General features: G+C 43.8%; 1 protein-coding gene across 1 annotated transcript in view; it reads left to right on the top strand.

Annotated features, from left to right (window-relative positions):
- Positions 1-17,376, top strand: part of HMCN1 (hemicentin 1) — a 162,797-nt gene that overhangs the window by 111,433 nt on the left and 33,988 nt on the right. The window contains exons 51-67 of the mRNA XM_062497861.1: positions 742-855; positions 2,283-2,428; positions 3,979-4,129; positions 4,825-5,028; positions 6,580-6,693; positions 7,521-7,708; positions 8,126-8,222; positions 10,946-11,107; positions 11,298-11,411; positions 11,531-11,733; positions 11,968-12,049; positions 12,164-12,295; positions 12,516-12,665; positions 13,699-13,858; positions 14,411-14,535; positions 15,934-16,117; positions 16,293-16,390. Coding sequence (XP_062353845.1) covers positions 742-855; positions 2,283-2,428; positions 3,979-4,129; positions 4,825-5,028; positions 6,580-6,693; positions 7,521-7,708; positions 8,126-8,222; positions 10,946-11,107; positions 11,298-11,411; positions 11,531-11,733; positions 11,968-12,049; positions 12,164-12,295; positions 12,516-12,665; positions 13,699-13,858; positions 14,411-14,535; positions 15,934-16,117; positions 16,293-16,390 — 2,424 coding nt within the window. The remainder of the gene's footprint in view (positions 1-741; positions 856-2,282; positions 2,429-3,978; positions 4,130-4,824; positions 5,029-6,579; positions 6,694-7,520; positions 7,709-8,125; positions 8,223-10,945; positions 11,108-11,297; positions 11,412-11,530; positions 11,734-11,967; positions 12,050-12,163; positions 12,296-12,515; positions 12,666-13,698; positions 13,859-14,410; positions 14,536-15,933; positions 16,118-16,292; positions 16,391-17,376) is intronic.

Genomic DNA, 17,376 nt, shown 5'->3' on the forward strand with positions numbered 1-17,376 from the left:
GGGCTTGGAGCAAACTGGGATAGTGGAAGGTGCTCCTGCCCATGAATGGGCTTTAAGTTCCTTCCAATCCAAACCATTCTGGGGTTCTTTGTACTTCTCTAGCACTTCCTATGCCAATATTTTTAAGTACTTCACAATTAACTGATTGTGTATTTGTGTTTTATTATGTTTTTATCCTTTTGTGCCATCAAAAAAAATGATTGGAAAATTCATATGAGTTAATGATAAATATAAATGACGTGCAGTTAAGTGTGGAAATTAGATGGAGAATGATATAAATTAATAAAAGGAACAAGGGATTTTTCTAAGTCATTAGTAGTTTCCCAGTTTTAGTTAGTAGAATAATTTTTCCCTCGTACCTGTGGAGGTGGAAAATGGGAATAAGCTTCAAAGGGAACACTGGAGTACTGTAGATGTACAAGTACTTTGCCTTGTTAAAAGCAAGTGTTCAGAGAAAGAATGAGTCCTGTCTAAATATCTCCAAGAAATTCCCTGCACAAATTTCTTGAGAAATTTCTTAATGAATTTCCCAAGAATTCATAAGCAACAGGAGTTGAGATCCACAGCACTGCCATGAATCATGCACACATTCGTTACACATGGGATTAAGCAGTCAGATTTTCTGCTCTTCAAAGGGCAGATTTTGGACCAAAGGGCTGGAAATATGCTGCAGGAAATATTCAAATAACTGGGAAGCAAGAGTATGGTGTGGGTGCTATTAAAGGTTGGTGTCTTTGGCAGGTGGGCGAACCCTGCAGATCCTGAATGCCCAGCAGGACAGCTCTGGAAGATACACCTGCATAGCCACAAATGAGGCTGGAGAGACACTGAGGCACTATGAAGTGAAAGTCTACAGTATGGCAATCCCTTCACTTTTTGAAATTTCTTTTAATTTTGCATTTTTCCATTTTCCCCATTGCAGCGTTGAATACAAGATTTCCTATTAATGGCTTTGCTGAGCAAAGCTCCTGCCATTGCTGGAGGAAAGACGCCAGAAAAGTTGATTGTTGCATCCTTTGCAATGCTACAGTTGTGCTAAAATCCTATATATCACCCAGGGGAGGACATTTAAGAAATACTGAACTCCAGTTTTCTGTGAAATGCTTCTTTTGGTGATGGTTTTCAAGCCACATGAGTGCAGCAAAATGGGAGATGTGAGCAGAGAATCTCCTGAGTACAGAAACCATTTTAGAAAAACAGGAGAGGGCCTCTAACATATAGTGGGACACTTTATTGGGGAAGGTAAAACAGGAGGGTGCTGTTTTTATATCCTTCCATAAGATTCCATATGCACAAAAGTTTTTTCATTCAAATTTTTCTGTCAGCACGTTATCCTTTGAGCATCTCTACCTAAATACTCAATTTTAATGCTCAAATTCTTCATTATGTGCTCAATCAAGCATGACTTTTACCCTTTTTTTTTTAAATTTCCCAGTCTGATTTGTAATTGGTTTGCTCCCTTACAGTAACTATACTGTTATTTAATTACACTAAGTCCCTAATAAGGCCCCAGTGGATTTGGAATAATGAAAAGATGACAAAAGAGTTCATTACTAATGCATGGCTATGTGGGAACGTAATGCCCTTCACCCCCAAATGCCATTGCAACTGTCAGTTATTAGGACACTGTAAGTATTAGGGGAAAATTTAAAATTCCCAGTGGAAAAAACAGAGTAGAAAATGCTCTGAAAGCATTATACATAATTTAAAAAATATTATGAGACCGAGCCTGGGGGGTAGCTGAGGAATTTTGAAACATTCTATTTTTCTTCTGATTCAGAAAGAAACAGGATTTTGCAACACTGGGATTTCAGTGGAAATGTTGAGTTTTGACCAGCTATCCTGAGTGTGGACTTTGTGATCAAACATGTTTCTGGGAATATTAGTTTCCATTAAAATGCTTTTTAATGACTACAGTACCCTGCACTTTATAGAATTGAAGCCAGGCAGGTAATAATGAAGTGCTGTAGTTAGGCAGGGCTGTAGTCAGGTTTGCAGGTTTAAAAATGTACAGGTTTAAAAGTGTTGAACACAGTTTTATCTATTTTTGTACATAATACCTGTACTAAAAGTGGCTAAAAATACATATGTATAATAGGTATAAGTATATATAAAAGTAATAATTTGTCTGTGGGCAAGAGGCAGATTATTGGGGGAATGCACTTGCTTTCCTGGAGGTTATCATCTGGGATCTCCCTTTTTCTAGTTAATGTTGAAATGCTGCAGCAGCCAGTAAGCCATGACAGTCTCTCCCTACTCTGCCTTTCTTTGTCTGTGTGCAGTTCCACCCACCATTGCCAAAGGGGATGTTTCAGGGACAGGGCTGTCCCCCAAGGAGGTGAAGATCAAAGTGAACCACAGCCTGACCCTGGAGTGTGAAGCTCACGCCATTCCTGCTGCTGCCATCAGCTGGTACAAGGATGGACAGGCCAGTCACAAACTTGATTCCTTCCTCTGAGGGGACGTGGGACAGGAACAGCTGTGTGTTCCCTGTCCCTGGAAATAGCGTCCATGCAGGGCAGCAGGAGTCACCCTCGCTCCCTGCTGCTGGCAGAATCACTGCCCAGCAGTTTGGCGTGTTTGCTGTGAGCCAGACCTCTGAAAATCGACATCCTGGCTTTTGGTGGGTGCCTGGCAGTGCCTGGGACACTGGGGCTGGAGTTTCCAGGCCTGGCACTGTGCTGTGAGAAGGGAGTGCCCTTCTTGGCAAGAGCGTTCCATGGTGTGACCACAGGGCCCGTGGCTGTTGTGTAAAGTCCCCAAAGACCCTGTTACAGATGGTTCCCTCAAGTACTGCCCTTGCAAAAGTTGCAGAGCCTCCCCCTCAGTCCTGGCAGAGTGCACAAAGCCACAAGAGCATCTGGCTGCTCTGGGGGAGTGATGCTCGAGTCCTGCCACACACCACGCTTCATGAATCCATCTGGAGAGCTTGGGAAGGGCAGGGCCATGGGCACACACTGCAATACAGCAGGGGATCAATAGAAAAGGAACTGTGCTGCTCTTCTGTAAGAAAGGAGAGTATAATCTCTTGCTTGAGCTGTTCTTTGTAGGGCATTCATCATGGAACAGCTCTTCCTGGATTTAATGAGCATGAGGGAATAACTTGAATGATCACCCTCTGGCTGTTTAAAGTGTGCCCTTGCTCTTCTGGGATCCCTGGGAGTCCTGGTGGTATTGCCAAAGAAAAACTCAATTTGGGGAGTTACGAGGTCCCCAAAAGCAGTGGCTGTACACATCTGACTGCCAGTGGTACAGCAGCTGCTGCTTCTTAGGCTGCCCTGGGTGAAAGGCTCTCACTCCTATCCACAGACTGAATGAATTGTCCTCTGCAGGCCAGGAGTTCAGTGCTGACTCCCTAATCGTGGAAGCATGGATTTATAGCATGGTTTGAGTTGGAAGGGGCCTCAAAGCCCATCCAGTTCCACCTCTGCCACTGGACCAGGCTGCTCATGTAGATGAGCACATCTAATGTATTCTGGACACACAGGCTGTGCCACTGCAGCCTCTGCTGCCACGTGTGAGCCACATTTGGGCACAGGAGCATCTAATCCTGTGTCTCTCTGTGCTGCTGCTCTGTCCATTCTGTGTTCAAACCGTGTCCTTTTTGGGCAGCAGACCTGTAGGAAGGATTAGTTCCATTTGTTCACCTCACAGAAAGGTGGGAGTTTTCCATGTATTGGAAACTTGGCCAGTGAGCTCAGGGATTGGATCAGCCTGATTGGATCTAATGTCACAAGAGCCCTGGCCTGATGGGGATGGCATTGCTCCTCTCAGCAGCATCCTGGGGCTAGGAGTGATGGAAAATCACATCCTTGAGCAGACCAGCCACCATGATCACAAGGATGAAGAACTGTGAAAAGAAAATTGTCTCCAGGAACTTGGAGCTTGATTGAGTTTACTCATATTGCTACTGCAAATCTGGCTATTTCTAGTGTGTTCTTTGCTGAGTATTAATTTTCTTTTGAATTGACATTGCAGCCACTGCAGGCAGATGAACATGTCCTGATCCAGGACAGTGGCCACACCCTGCACATTAAGGAGGCCCAGGTGTCAGACACAGGGCGCTACACTTGCCTGGCCTCCAACATTGCTGGGGAGGATGAACTGGAATTTGATGTAAATATACAAGGTAAAAGGGTAATAAAACTCTCCTGGTAGCTTGCTTTTCTAATATTCTGGGATGTTTGAATTAATACTTTTAGGTCCTTTACCCTTGTGTGGTCAAACCAAATGCTTTCGTGTTTTGTGTGGCTTTAATTTCAGGGATATTTTGCTCATTGCTGACATTTTGTATTTGATTATTCTTTTATATGTTGTGTTTCTCAAATCAGTGCAATGACATAGCAACTCTGGTCTTCCTCTAAATACCATGAAAAATTTTAATGAGTTTTCAACTAAGACATACTTTATTTTTCTGTTTTGAGTAGTATTTAAAGGCCCCAGACATAAGCATCCTATTGGCCTACTATGTGTAAATACAAGGAAACAATCATGAGTAATTTCTGAAAATTTAGACAAAAATGAGAGCTTGAGTGAAAACAGATACTTCACTGTTCAGCTCTTTTTGTTGATGAATAACCTCTGTGTTTGTTACCAGGTCATCTTCCACTGCTATTTATTAGTCTTCAAAAAATACACAGTAAATTGCTCAATTGTTCATTCTAGAACTAGATTTTTCCTGGGTAGCTTAAAGTAGGGGGAGGGGTTGATTGAATACGCTTCATTTTTATTGCTGCTATTGAACATTATAATACCTTCTTATTTCTTTATTTACCAGCTATTTCTGCTGAAAAATGCTAATGCTTTTCCTCTTCTTTGTTGTAGTTCCTCCTAGCTTCCAAAAACCTTACAGGGAATGGGAAGCTGGGAACATGGTAGATGCAGAAAGAGGTGGACAAAGTAGAGATGTGATTATCAACAACCCCCTGTCACTGTACTGTGAGACCAATGCTGTTCCTCCCCCTGTGCTCACGTGGTTTAAGGATGGGCATCCCCTGAGCTCCAGTGACAGAGTGCTCATCCTGCCAGGTGGGTGTTCAGCTGGCACTCTCTGGCCCTGCACTGAGGTGATCAGAGGGTTGGAGCCCCTCTCCTGTGAGGAAAGGCTGGCAAAGTTGGGATTGTTCAGCCTGGAGAAAAGAAGCATCAGGGTGACCTCACTGTGGACTTGCAGTGCCTGAAGGGGCTGACGGAAGCTTGGAGAGAGACAAAGGATAGAGGGACAGGACAAGGGGGTATAGACTCAAATTGAAGGAGAGTGGGTGTACATTGGATATTGGGAAACAGTTAGTGGCTATGAGGGTGGTGGGGCCCTGGCACAGGGTGCCCAGAGAAGCTGTGGCTGTCCCTGGATCCCTAAAAGTGTCCAAGGCCAGGCTGGACAGGGCTTGGAGTAACCTGGGATAGTGGAAGATGTCCCTGCCCATGGCAGAGAGTGGCACTGGATGATCTCTAAGGTCCCATCCAGCCCAAGCCAAGGAATGGCCTTAGTGCTGATGATGACACACTTGTTCCCTTCAGAGTGCTTCTTTACTGTTCATTTCAGACTTCATTAGCTGGAAATATTTCTCTCCAGTCCTTGACTTTAAGTTGTTTCCTTTAATTTAAGATGTAGTCCCTAAAATGGTGTGAATGTCACCACTGAACTCTAGCAGTGAATCATGGAATCTCAGAACTGTTTGGTTTGAAGGACTCTTAAGGCCCATCTCATTTGACCTTCTTCCATGGGCAGGGACAGTTTCTGCTAACTCGTCTTTCTTCAAGCCCCATCCAGTCTGGCCTTGGATGCTTCAGTGTGTTGCAAAATCAAATACAGCAATGATACCTTCTCTCTGATGTGTTCCTGATTTATGTCCTTATTAAATTTGCTTTGACAAAAAGATAATTGGAGTAGAAAAGCTTCTTAACCAAGGAGCGAGGCATAGAAAGCATGTTTGCAGCAGAAAAATGGCCATGATCATTTAATTAAGCTTGTGGGGAAGGGCAAGAGCTGCCTACAGTCATGAGTGTTGCTATGCAGACGTGGTTTGGGATGGAGTGTTTAAAGAAGGGTGATGGTAAAAGGGGAACACCTGCCTATCCATCTTGTTCATCTCTTGAGAGAGCAAGGACAAATACTTCCAAAGTGTATTCCTAAGATTTCCTCTCCTGAAGGACTCCATATATGACTATGCTTTTTTGAAGAACAGAGTGAGAAGTACCTCTGAGCCTCAGAGGTGAATCTTTTCAGTTTGGAACAGAAAATTCTGTGCTTTTATTTCCTTTTGCCTCTTAGTTCTGTGCCATCTTACTGAGAAATACTTCTATTCTTGATGGAAGAGCAATGCCTGGCTGCATATTGCTGCAGCATGTTCTTCCTTTATGTGGAATTAATTGCTCTTCTCTAACATTTCAGTAAGAGCATGGCTGCACTCCAACTATCTGCCTATAGAAAAAGTAGCCAGGAAATAAAAACATTTAGCTACTTATAATTCAGACCAAATGCTGACCATTCATAAATTTGCTTGTTCAGGTCTCTGGTGGGATGTGGTGTGGCGATGATGGAGAGTGCTTGATGTTCCCTTGGATTTGTGTTTGCAGGAGGCCGGGTGCTGCAGATCCCGCGTGCCCGGGCGGGGGACGCCGGCAGATATGTGTGTGTGGCTGTCAACGAGGCAGGGCAGGACTCCATCCACTACCACGTCCGAGTGCTCTGTGAGCTTCCCTTCTCCTCTGAGTGCCAAAAAGGGCTTCTGTGCAAAATAACCCACCATTACAGTCCACGAGTCCCTAGTGTTTTTAATGTTTATTTGTAAACTGTGACGTTAATGTGTTTGGGGTGATAGAGCTGTACAGCTCTACAGAGTTGTGTGGACACAATGTTGATCTTAGTTCCACGTGAGTAGGTTATTATTATAGGAGCTCAGTTGTGTTATAGCTCTCACCATTCACCAGAAAGAAGAGCAGAGGTAAAAATCTAGACTTTGTCTTGGTATCTCTTGTTCTCTCTTCAGCTACCCATTGAGAATTGTGACCAATACGTTTCTCTCTTTCTTTATTTTGGCCATCATTTTCCACAATAATTGCAGAATTCCTGAAGGGAACTGAGGATTTAGATTAATGAATGCCTGCACAACCATTTGGATGACCTTTTGTGTCTGTTGATGCACTCAATGTTTTAGCCTTGGGAAACTCTTCTTTGCCTCTGTGGTGGTGTTACACCACTGAAAATACTGATTTATTGTTACAAAGGGGTCCTGCCTTGGAAATAATCTTTTGATGGCAAAGAACACAATGGAATAATTGGAAGATGGGTTTTTACCTTTCCTTCTCTCTGTGTGCTGTGAATAAGTGTAGTTCTGCTGCAGTTCTGTAGTTCTCCTTGGAGCTGCACTGAGTTGTTCCAGCTGAACTACTCATGGGATGGCTTTATCTTTCAGTGGATTCCCTGGAGGTTTCAGTACTTCCTCCTGCAAACCCAGTCTCATCTCACAACCACTTGAGAGGTGCTGAGTGCATGTTGTCACCTTTGCTCCCTGCAGCTCCCCCATCCATCAGTGAGGCTGACAGGGACCTGCCAGAGGAGGTGACCGTGCTGGTGAGCAAGGAGGCAGCCATGGACTGCATTCCCAGGGGGAGCCCTACCCCAAGGATCACCTGGCAGAAGGATGGCCAGCTCCTGGCAGAGGATGACAAGCACGCGTTTCTGTCCAATGGAAGGAGGTTACAGGTAGTGTAACCTTTTTGATAGTGGAAAAACTGGGTTTTGGCAACAAAAATTGGTCTGATTTTGCTAAGTAGGAAGTATCTTCTTATTCCTACAAGGTGCTGCAAACATAAGGTGTTTTTGTCCTTTGTTCCTGTCCCTCACCTGTTGCTTCTCACTCCCATGTAGTTCCTCAGATCCAGCCATTTGTGGGTTCATGCTGTGAACCACATCCGTTGAAATCACTTGCTTTTAAATATTATTGACTTCTTTTGAGAAAATAGTGAAAATAGTGTATTCTGAAGAACTGCACATTGATGAATGAAATTGAATAAAGCTGTGAAAGCAGAGAGCTGTACTTAATCCTCTCCACTTGCTTCTTTGGCAGTGAGTTGTCAGTATATTAGCTCCAAAACCATATTTTGTCTTTTTTTGCCTTAGATTTTGAATTCCCAAATAGCAGATACTGGCAGGTATGTCTGCATTGCAGAAAACATAGCTGGAAGTGCCAAGAAATATTTTAACCTCAATGTTCACAGTAAGTACCATCATCCATAACTTCTGTCTTCTGTCAAATGCTGGTTCAGCTTGGATGTGTTATTTTTAGCAGAGTGCTCAGACCCCCTCAGCTTCATTTATGGGAGTCCTACTGGGTGTGATGGAGATTCTGACAGACCAGAACTCAAATAGCTGTTTAAAGTACCTTGACAACATATGGTTGTTATTGGAAGAATTTGCCCTGGAGTTGTTCTCTGAGAAATTATTTTCTGGACAGACAGTGGAGTCTGTCCAGATTTCCTGAAGTGTGAGTTTTGCTTTTAAATCAAAATATTTCACTTTTCCTGAAATTTGTCTTTAAATTTCAACTTCAGTCTTAAAAATATTTGGTTTTAGTGACTACAGCTAAATACTATTCTCTTAAAAGAAATACTTGGATGAAGTTTCAATTCTAACTCAAGAGTATTACCAAGTTATTACCAACTCTATTTTTCTTAATGCATTTTAATTTGAAAAATCAGACTTTAGCTGGTCAGGAAAAGACCACACTGGCTGAAGCACTAAGGAAAATGCATTATCAGTAAGCAGCAGGATCTGTGTTTTGTCAATGTCAAAAAAAATTAAAAAAGGCTATTTCCCAGCATTTTTATGAGTTTCTAATAGAACTGCTCTCATAAATTTAAACAAAATACTAAAGGTGATGCTCTTTATTAAATTGAAAAATTCTCTTCTGGTCTCCAAGGTGAGGTAATAAAACTACTACAATACCTTTTAAAACACAGGAAATGCATTGGGCAGAGGGTGGTCCCTGGCAATACTTCTTAGGGTTCTCAGGTATCAGGGCAAAAGTGGCAAAAAATAAAGAGCGGGTACAATGACCACAACTTAGCAACATAAAACACTTTAATAATAATAATGAAAGTAAGTGTGGGACAAGGCTCAAGAATCCAAATACAGTAAACAAGGGGACAAGGTTCTTTAGGAGCCAGTGGTCAAAGACAAGGATGAAGGGAGGTCCGGGGTATAAATATGGGGCCAGAGGGGGGGTGGAGCTGAGGTTAGGGTCTGATGGGTGTAGGGGAAGGTGGTGCAGAGGTGGGTAAGGGAAGGCAGGGTCCAGTGGGGTAGGCTGGGTGGAACACTGCATCAGCTGAGGGCCAGTGGGGATACAAGGAAGGGAGAACATTCTAGGAGCTGGGAATGCTGATAATTAATTGGGAAATAAGGGTTAGGAATATGTATGAGGTACTAACATAGGCAATCCCGTAACTTCTTATAACTTTTTTCTGAGGTCACCACAACTAACAGATGCTTCCCAAGGTTTAGGGTTGGGATATAATTCTTCTTTGGTGATGGTTGCCTGATCTGGAATACTTGTCAGGCTGACCCCACAGAAATAAGCACCCAGACTTAAAATAGTAGGGAAATAATAAGTAATTTTCATGCTGAGTAATATATTTGAGCCTGTGACTGTATCTTCATGCATATACAGATACATTTGCATATGCAGATTACCTCTGGTACACTTGTGGGTGTTTTTTACTGCTGAAATTGAAATCACCCACTGATACAATTTAAGCAAATTTCATTAAAGAGAGCTGAGATCTGGCCCTGTACATTAAATTACCCATTGCCAATAATCCTATCTGTGGAAAAGGAACTGTAAAAGTAAATAAATATAAATAATTATCAGATATCATCAGATCAGAATTCTCCACTTGCTCTGGTGAACCATTTTATCTTCTTTATCAGGGAAATATTCTTCAGTTATTCCAAGCTGAAAAATATGTACTGAATTCCCCATTTACATAGGCAGCTCTTGTTTGTGCAGTGCCCAGAGGAGCCATAAACTTGCCTTAATGACTGGTTTGTGTCACTCAAGTGACAGCAAACAGCTGGAGCATTTCAGGGGGAGATGGGCCAAAATACTTCAATGTTTCTGTCTTTGAAGAGGAGGAGTCTGTGTGTTCTTTGGAATGATTTTTCCATACAATAAAGCCAAGAACATGCTTTTGCTTTCCTCTTAAGTGTTGTATATATCCCCACTGCAAAAACATGGCAACTAGAGTTTGGAGATTATTAAAAGGAAGAGATTTGCAGTTCTTTCATTTTAAATCGTTCCTTTGGAAAGGTCACATGTCAGACTACTCTTGATGTAAAAATTCTGGGGCTTGTAAGCTTAAGGAATGCACCCCTTGGAGCAATGCTGCATGCCAGGATTTTCCAGTGCTTAGCTCACTGCTAAGCAACAGGTTTGTCTGGTAGATGGAACAACTCTGAACTGTGTTGGGCAGGATGAGTTTGGGGTCTCTGTAGGTGAAAAAAGGAGTGTTCTAGAGAGAACAGGAGCAGCAAGGAATCAGGCATCATTATCAGAAGATATCCTGAAAATGGGAATTTGCTCTGTCCTGCCTCGCACAGCAGATGTCCATGAGCAGTGTTAGAAAATTGGCAGTGCATCATCAGGATCTTCTGTGGGTTAGTTAGCCCTCCCAAGCCTGCAGCACAGAAGGACTGCAAATGAAATAACTGACATTGTTGTGAAGTACAGGAACAGGAATGACCACTGGATTTTTTTTTCAGTCATATTTCCAGATGTATCCAAAAAGAAGTGGATCCGTTCATGGGATGTGAAAGATTTTTGCAACCTGGCACTTTGGCAAAATGCAGCAATTGAGCTTTATTGTAGTAAATCAGGATCTTGTGGAAAATCCTTTGCTGACACAGTGATTAGATGCTATTGATGTATTTTTCTCTCCACAGTTTCTCCAAGTGTTGTTGGGACTAACCCTGAGAATCTGACCGTGGTGGTGAACAATTTAATCTCTCTGACTTGTGAGGTCACGGGCTTTCCACCTCCTGATCTCAGCTGGCTCAAGAATGGAAAGCCTATCAGTTCAAATTCCAACACTTTTATTGTGCCTGGTGAGAAATCTCAGCTATTTTGCAGCTTTCAGGCTCAGCTTCTGTCTGGTTTGTTTTGATAGGGCCTATGGCCACTCTTCATGGGGCACAATGTCTGTGCTCAGTCTGTTGCACTTGTAATTCTAAACCAGCCTTTGGGATTGACACAATCACCACAGAGCAAATCTCCAGCCTTCTCTCCTTGTTCCAGGTGGTCGGATGCTGCAGATTCCCCGAGCCAAGCTGTCAGATGGTGGAGAATACACTTGTACTGCCAGGAACCAAGCTGGGGAAAGTCAGAAGAAGAGCTTCCTAACTGTCCTTGGTTTGTGTTTTACTGTTTTCTGAAATGATATCTCTTGCTTGGAAAGTGTGGGGAGGGTTTATCTGCTTTATTGGGTTGTTCCAACAAAATGCAGAACTGAGTCTGGGCTCCTTCCCCAGTGCCCCCGAGCATCAAGGCCCAGGGGGGAGCATCGGTGACAGTGCTGAACGTGCAAGTGGGCACCCTGGTGACCCTGGACTGCGAGTCCAATGCCATCCCAGCCCCGGTCATCACCTGGTACAAGAACAGCCGTGTCATTCCTGACTCTGCCGCCGTGGAGGTCCTGGCAGATGGGCAGACCCTGCGGATTAAGGCTGCAGAGGTGGGCCAGGCTGGGGGGAGGCTGCATCTGTCACTGCTCTGCCACTGCCAAGCAGTAATTTCGGTCTTTCATGGTGTATTTTACATGCTGTACGTGGGAGATGTGTTTCCTGAAGGCTTTTCATCCTGCGAGAAGCACTTTGAGTTGGCAGAGGCACAGGTTCTTAATGTCACTAACTGTAGCATTAAGATAAGAATCCATAATGATTTCTTTAAAAACTTGTTTTTATTTCAGGTTTCTGACACGGGACAGTATGTTTGCAAAGCCATAAATATTGCAGGACGAGATGATAAAAATTTCCATCTCAATGTTTATGGTGAGCACCCTCTGCATCATCTACAATAGTTATTATACCAGCATAGATTTAGCAGATTAGGCAATTCCAAATCAGTTTACATAACATTCTTAACTGCTTCCATTCAATTCACAGTGCCTCCAAGTATAGAAGGCCCTGAGCAAGAGCTGGTCAGTGAATCCATCAGTAATCCTGTCACCTTTGTGTGTGATGCTACTGGAATTCCTCCACCCACATTAGTGTGGCTTAAGAATGGAAAACCGATAGGTAACATTGTCTCATGCTTTCCACTCCTCTTGTTCACCTCTTTGAGGCACCACTTTGCTGTTTGCTGTCTGGTTTGTGTTTCTTCATTTGTTTCTAGACAGACTCTTAGGAGAACTGATTGGGATCTTTGTTTTGAAACTTTGATGGAATAGTTTCTCCCAAAAGAAATGTTTGCTCCCTGTATCCTGGTTTGGAATGATGACTTGTTTATGTATTTCAGAAAACTTGGACTCTCTTGAAGTTCATATTTTATCTGGTGGAAGCAAGCTTCAGATCGCTCGCTCTCAGGTCCTGGACAGTGGCACCTACACATGTATTGCCTCCAATCCAGAGGGGAAAGCTCAGAAAACATATGTGCTTTCCATCCAAGGTAAGAAATGGGGGAGGATGCAGAAAACAGAACTGGTTGAACGTTGGGTGAATGTGACACTGTCTGTGCTGGGGACACTGAGATCACATTACCACATAGAAAAGTGGAGAATTTGGACTGTTAGTTTTGTAACCAGAGGGGAGAGTGGTTGGAGAATTGAATACTTCTGGTTCAAAGCTTGCATGGAAATGAATATCCTTAAGCCCTGAGTGTGGAACTTGAACAGAGTTGTGCAGGTTGTATGTATCTGCTGTTGGTCACATCCTTCCTCCTGCTGTGCACTGGAGCTGCCTTGCTTGGCTGCAGAGCAGCACACGGAGATGAATTCAGGAGCAGTGGTACCTGTTGTGCCATGGGAGGAGTTAGCAAAGACCTACTGCCAGAATTCCTTAGGAATACTTCCCCACCCCCACCTCAAATGACAAACCCTTACTTGTTATGGAATTGTCTCCTGCCTCACTGTGAATCACCCTTAGTCTGCAACTGTTGTGTTTTTCTCTGTTCCTAACGACTCATCCCCACTAATTTCGTGTCAGATTTCCCCCAAGTTTGGGAATGGAATGTGAAGCTGGTTGTTTGAACAAATGTGTCTGAAATTGCTTGAAATGCTCAGAACTTACTAGTGGGACTGACAGTCTTGACTTCATGGATAGCAGGACTGTCATCCCTGTTCCCTGGGAATACAGGCTGTAAATGGCTTTGATTAGGATGGAATCAGTGTGGATGTTCAGAGGACTGCAGTGATGCTTGTCACAGAATCCCAGACTGGTTTGGGCTGGAAGGGACATTAAAGCCCATCCAGTGCAACCTCCTGCCATGGGCAGAGATACCTTCCACTTACCCAGGTTGCTCCAAGCCCTGTCCAGCTTGGCCTTGGACACTTCCAGGGATCCAGGGGCAGCCACAGCTGCTGAGGATCTGCCCCAGGTGCTGCACTAAGTGCTGGTGCTCGTGAACTACTGCAGTGTGGCTGTCTCTAGTTCAGGTTATGTTTCTTGCTGCTAAATATCTTCCCTCCATGGTGCATTTCCAGTTCCTCCCAGCATTGCTGGCTCTGAGATGCCGAGCGAGGTCAGTGTCCTCCTGGGAGAGAGTGTCCAGCTGCTCTGCAATGCCACTGGAATGCCCACCCCGGATGTGCAGTGGCTGAAGGATGGAAAAACAATTGCCAGTGATGATTTACAAAGGATAAGGCAAGAAAAATAAGCAGACGCTGCATTCTCTTCTATAATTTTAAGGGCCCTTAGGAGGGAATGTGAGGAGATTCTGAACTGGAGCTTGGCCAGGTTAAGAACATAATCTCCCTCCTTAGCTTCTATAAATCAAGTATAATTTGTTGGATTTTTTTAAATTTCATTTTCTTAACAGAGATAAATGTATATTTATGTCTTTCTCATTAGTAAATTCCATAAAAGTTCATCAGCTTCATGAAAGTTTATTAAGGTAATTTAGTTCCTTTGGAAGGGAAAGATCTGAGGCATGGAACCATTTTACTTGATGCTTTTCATTATGGTTCCTTCAAAAGCCTGGCCAGAGTTGAATCTTAAAACAAAATTAAACAGGACATCTCTAGGAAAAACTTCTTAGCCTATCTCTAACAAAAGTATTTTGCACAACACAGTGATTCTCTCATCAAGCTCCCCAGAGGATAGAGGTAGTTACTGAAATGTCCAGACCAGACTGTTTATTTGCCAGGTCAAAGGAACACTAAACAAACTCACTGTGCTTTGTGATGGTCCTTGTAGAGTTACTCCAGATGGCAGCACATTAAACATCTCCAGAGCTCTCAGCTCAGACACAGGAAAATACACTTGTGTGGCTACTAACCCTGCAGGAGAGGAGGACAGGATTTTCAACCTGAATGTATATGGTGAGTTCTGCCAGATGTGAGATGCAAATCTGCTCCATAATCCCATCCTTGGGAGTGCTCCCAAGGGAGAGCCCAGAGAGGAATGCCTGTCTGCAGTGGAATCCTGCATGCACATGTTTCCAATTGCCTGTGCTGTAAATATTACACAGGATAATTTGTCAATGACAAAAGGGTTGAAATTGCTGGTGAATGTGTCTTGGGATAAACAGGAATGAATTCTTTGGTGTATTTCATAATAGAAGGATTCTGCTTGTGGTGATTTTTTATTTCTTGTGGTGAAGAATATATTGGGGCTGATTTCCTGTGATACTGCTGTTTTGTTGTATTATCTTCCCTAATTCTAATCAAAGCACATCAGCTAAGAGCAGAGTGGTATGAAGGGAACTGATAGTTAAAGGTCCCAAGAGTTTAAAAATGAGGGAGTGTTGGAGGAAATTGCACAGTTTACATCCAATGGCTAGTGAGTGTAATCCTTTAACAGCATAGAGAGTGGATATTTTAAGTTGTGGAAAATGTGGTCATTATGTGCAGTGGAGAGGAGGGGGAGAGTTCTTCCCAGGCAGGGTTTCACCAGGGGGTAGGTATCTGTCCCACTTACACAAACTCAGAGTCAGTGGGAGCACAGGCATGAGCAGAGCAATAAGTGATGACCTTTGGTATCATAAAAATCCACAGCATGTCTTTTTGGGACAGAATGGCTCTGCACAACAGCAGGGAGTTTGTGCTCAGTTTGTATTGGTTGAAGTTCAAGCAATAACCAGCTTAAAGGTCTTATTGGTGTCACTGTCACAGTGAGTGATGGGATCCTAACAGAGCCAGTACCTGGAGATGCACCTGGCTGGGCTTCTTGATGTAGTGAACCTCCAGGGCCATGGCTTTCCAATTGACCTGTAACCCCAAAGAGCCTCAAAGCTCTTGGGGGTTTGTGTCATCATCCAGAATACTCATCTAGACATTTTGAACTTTCTCTGTTTAAGAATGAAGTCAGCAAATACATCCAGACATCAATAAACAAGCTTTCCTCCTCTGTGATTTCAGTGTATTTAAGATTTATTGAAAGCCATGAGTTTGAGTGGTCCCTTCTGGCCCTGGGTTCAGCCCTATCCTTCCTGCACTGTCCTTCTCTCTCCAGGAACTTCAGGCCCTGAGCTCTGTCTTGCTTGCTGCAGGCTGACAATCAAAGAGAATTCTACTGTCATTGTACAGTGCCTCTGATTTGAAATATATAAATGGATGATTCTTAGTGCTCAATATTATTGTCTGAGGATTTACTCTACAAAAAAATGGGATCCTCTTACTGAATTGCCAGTGGGGAATTAGGGGCACGATTTCCTGCAAGATGGAATGGTTTCAAGAGCCTGTTTTAATACATTCCTTTCCATCATCTACAAAATGCAGTTCCTCCAACGATAGCCAATAGTAAAGATGAAGCAGAGGAGCTCACTGCCCTTTTGGACACCTCCCTAAATATTGAATGTGCTGCTGCTGGGACCCCCCCACCACAGCTCCACTGGCTGAAGAATGGCCTTCCTCTGTCCGTCTCTTCCCAGATCAAGCTCCTCTCAGCTGGGCAGATCCTCAGGTTGTTTTTCTTCTCTTTTAACTAGATGACTTTCTGTTGGGTTTTTTTGCAGTATCAGCATAATTCTGCTGTATTTTTGGAAGCAAGAGTAAAATTTGATCTGAGCCATGCCATAATAAAGGTAATATGTTCCATGTATTCCATTTACAGCTTGCTTTAATTGCTTTTGCCTTAGACTTGCCCGAGTGCAGATATCTGATACTGGAGTGTACACTTGTGTAGCATCTAACAGAGCTGGAGTGCACAACAAACGTTACAACCTGCAAGTTTTGGGTGAGTGTCTCTGAAATGTTTTATGTAAAAAATCTTATTTCTTGATTTCTTAAATCCACCCTTTAGTTTTCTTTCTCACCAACATCTTATTACAGACAGTCACAGGTATGCCTTAGAGATTATCACTGGGGAAATACTAACTATTCAAAGTATTGGGGTTTTTATAAATGGAAAGTGTTTAAATGCTAGAAAAGTCCTTCCTTGAATTGTCACCGATAACCATAAATTCACAGAGTGGTTTGGGTTGGAAGGGACCTTAAAACTTATCTAGTTCCAGCTCCTATAATGTGTCACAGGTTTTTTTTAGAAAGAGTAATATTTAATATGTAACCGAAGCTTAGCGGAGGAATCCAAGTCAGGAAGTGCAGAAGGGCAGCTGTTCCAGCTGTGCTGTGCCCAAAATACACCTGTGCTGTGTGTGACTGAGCTGTGTCCCTGCAGTGTCCCTGTCCCGTGTGTGACTGAGCTCTGTCCCCATGTCCCTGTGCTATGTGACTGAGCTGTGTCCCTGCAGTGTCCCTGTGCTGTGTGACTGAGCTGTGTCCCTGCAGTGTCCCTGTGCTGTGTGACTGAGCTGTGTCCCTGCAGTGTCCCTGTCCCGTGTGTGACTGAGCTCTGTCCCCATGTCCCTGTGCTGTGTGTGACTGAGCTGTGTCCCTGCAGTGTCCCTGTGCTGTGTGACTGAGCTGTGTCCCTGCAGTGTCCCTGTCCCGTGTGTGACTGAGCTGTGTCCCTGCAGTGTCCCTGTGCTGTGTGACTGAGCTGTGTCCCTGCAGTGTCCCTGTCCCGTGTGTGACTGAGCTGTGTCCCTGCAGTGTCCCTGTGCTGTGTGTGACTGAGCTGTGTCCCTGCAGTGTCCCTGTGCTGTGTGACTGAGCTGTGTCCCTGCAGTGTCCCTGTCCCGTGTGTGACTGAGCTGTGTCCCTGCAGTGTCCCTGTCCCGTGTGTGACTGAGCTGTGTCCCTGCAGTGTCCCTGTGCTGTGTG

This window comes from Cinclus cinclus, chromosome 8 (assembly GCF_963662255.1).
Source record: "Cinclus cinclus chromosome 8, bCinCin1.1, whole genome shotgun sequence".
In the NCBI taxonomy this organism is placed as follows: Eukaryota; Metazoa; Chordata; class Aves; order Passeriformes; family Cinclidae; genus Cinclus; species Cinclus cinclus.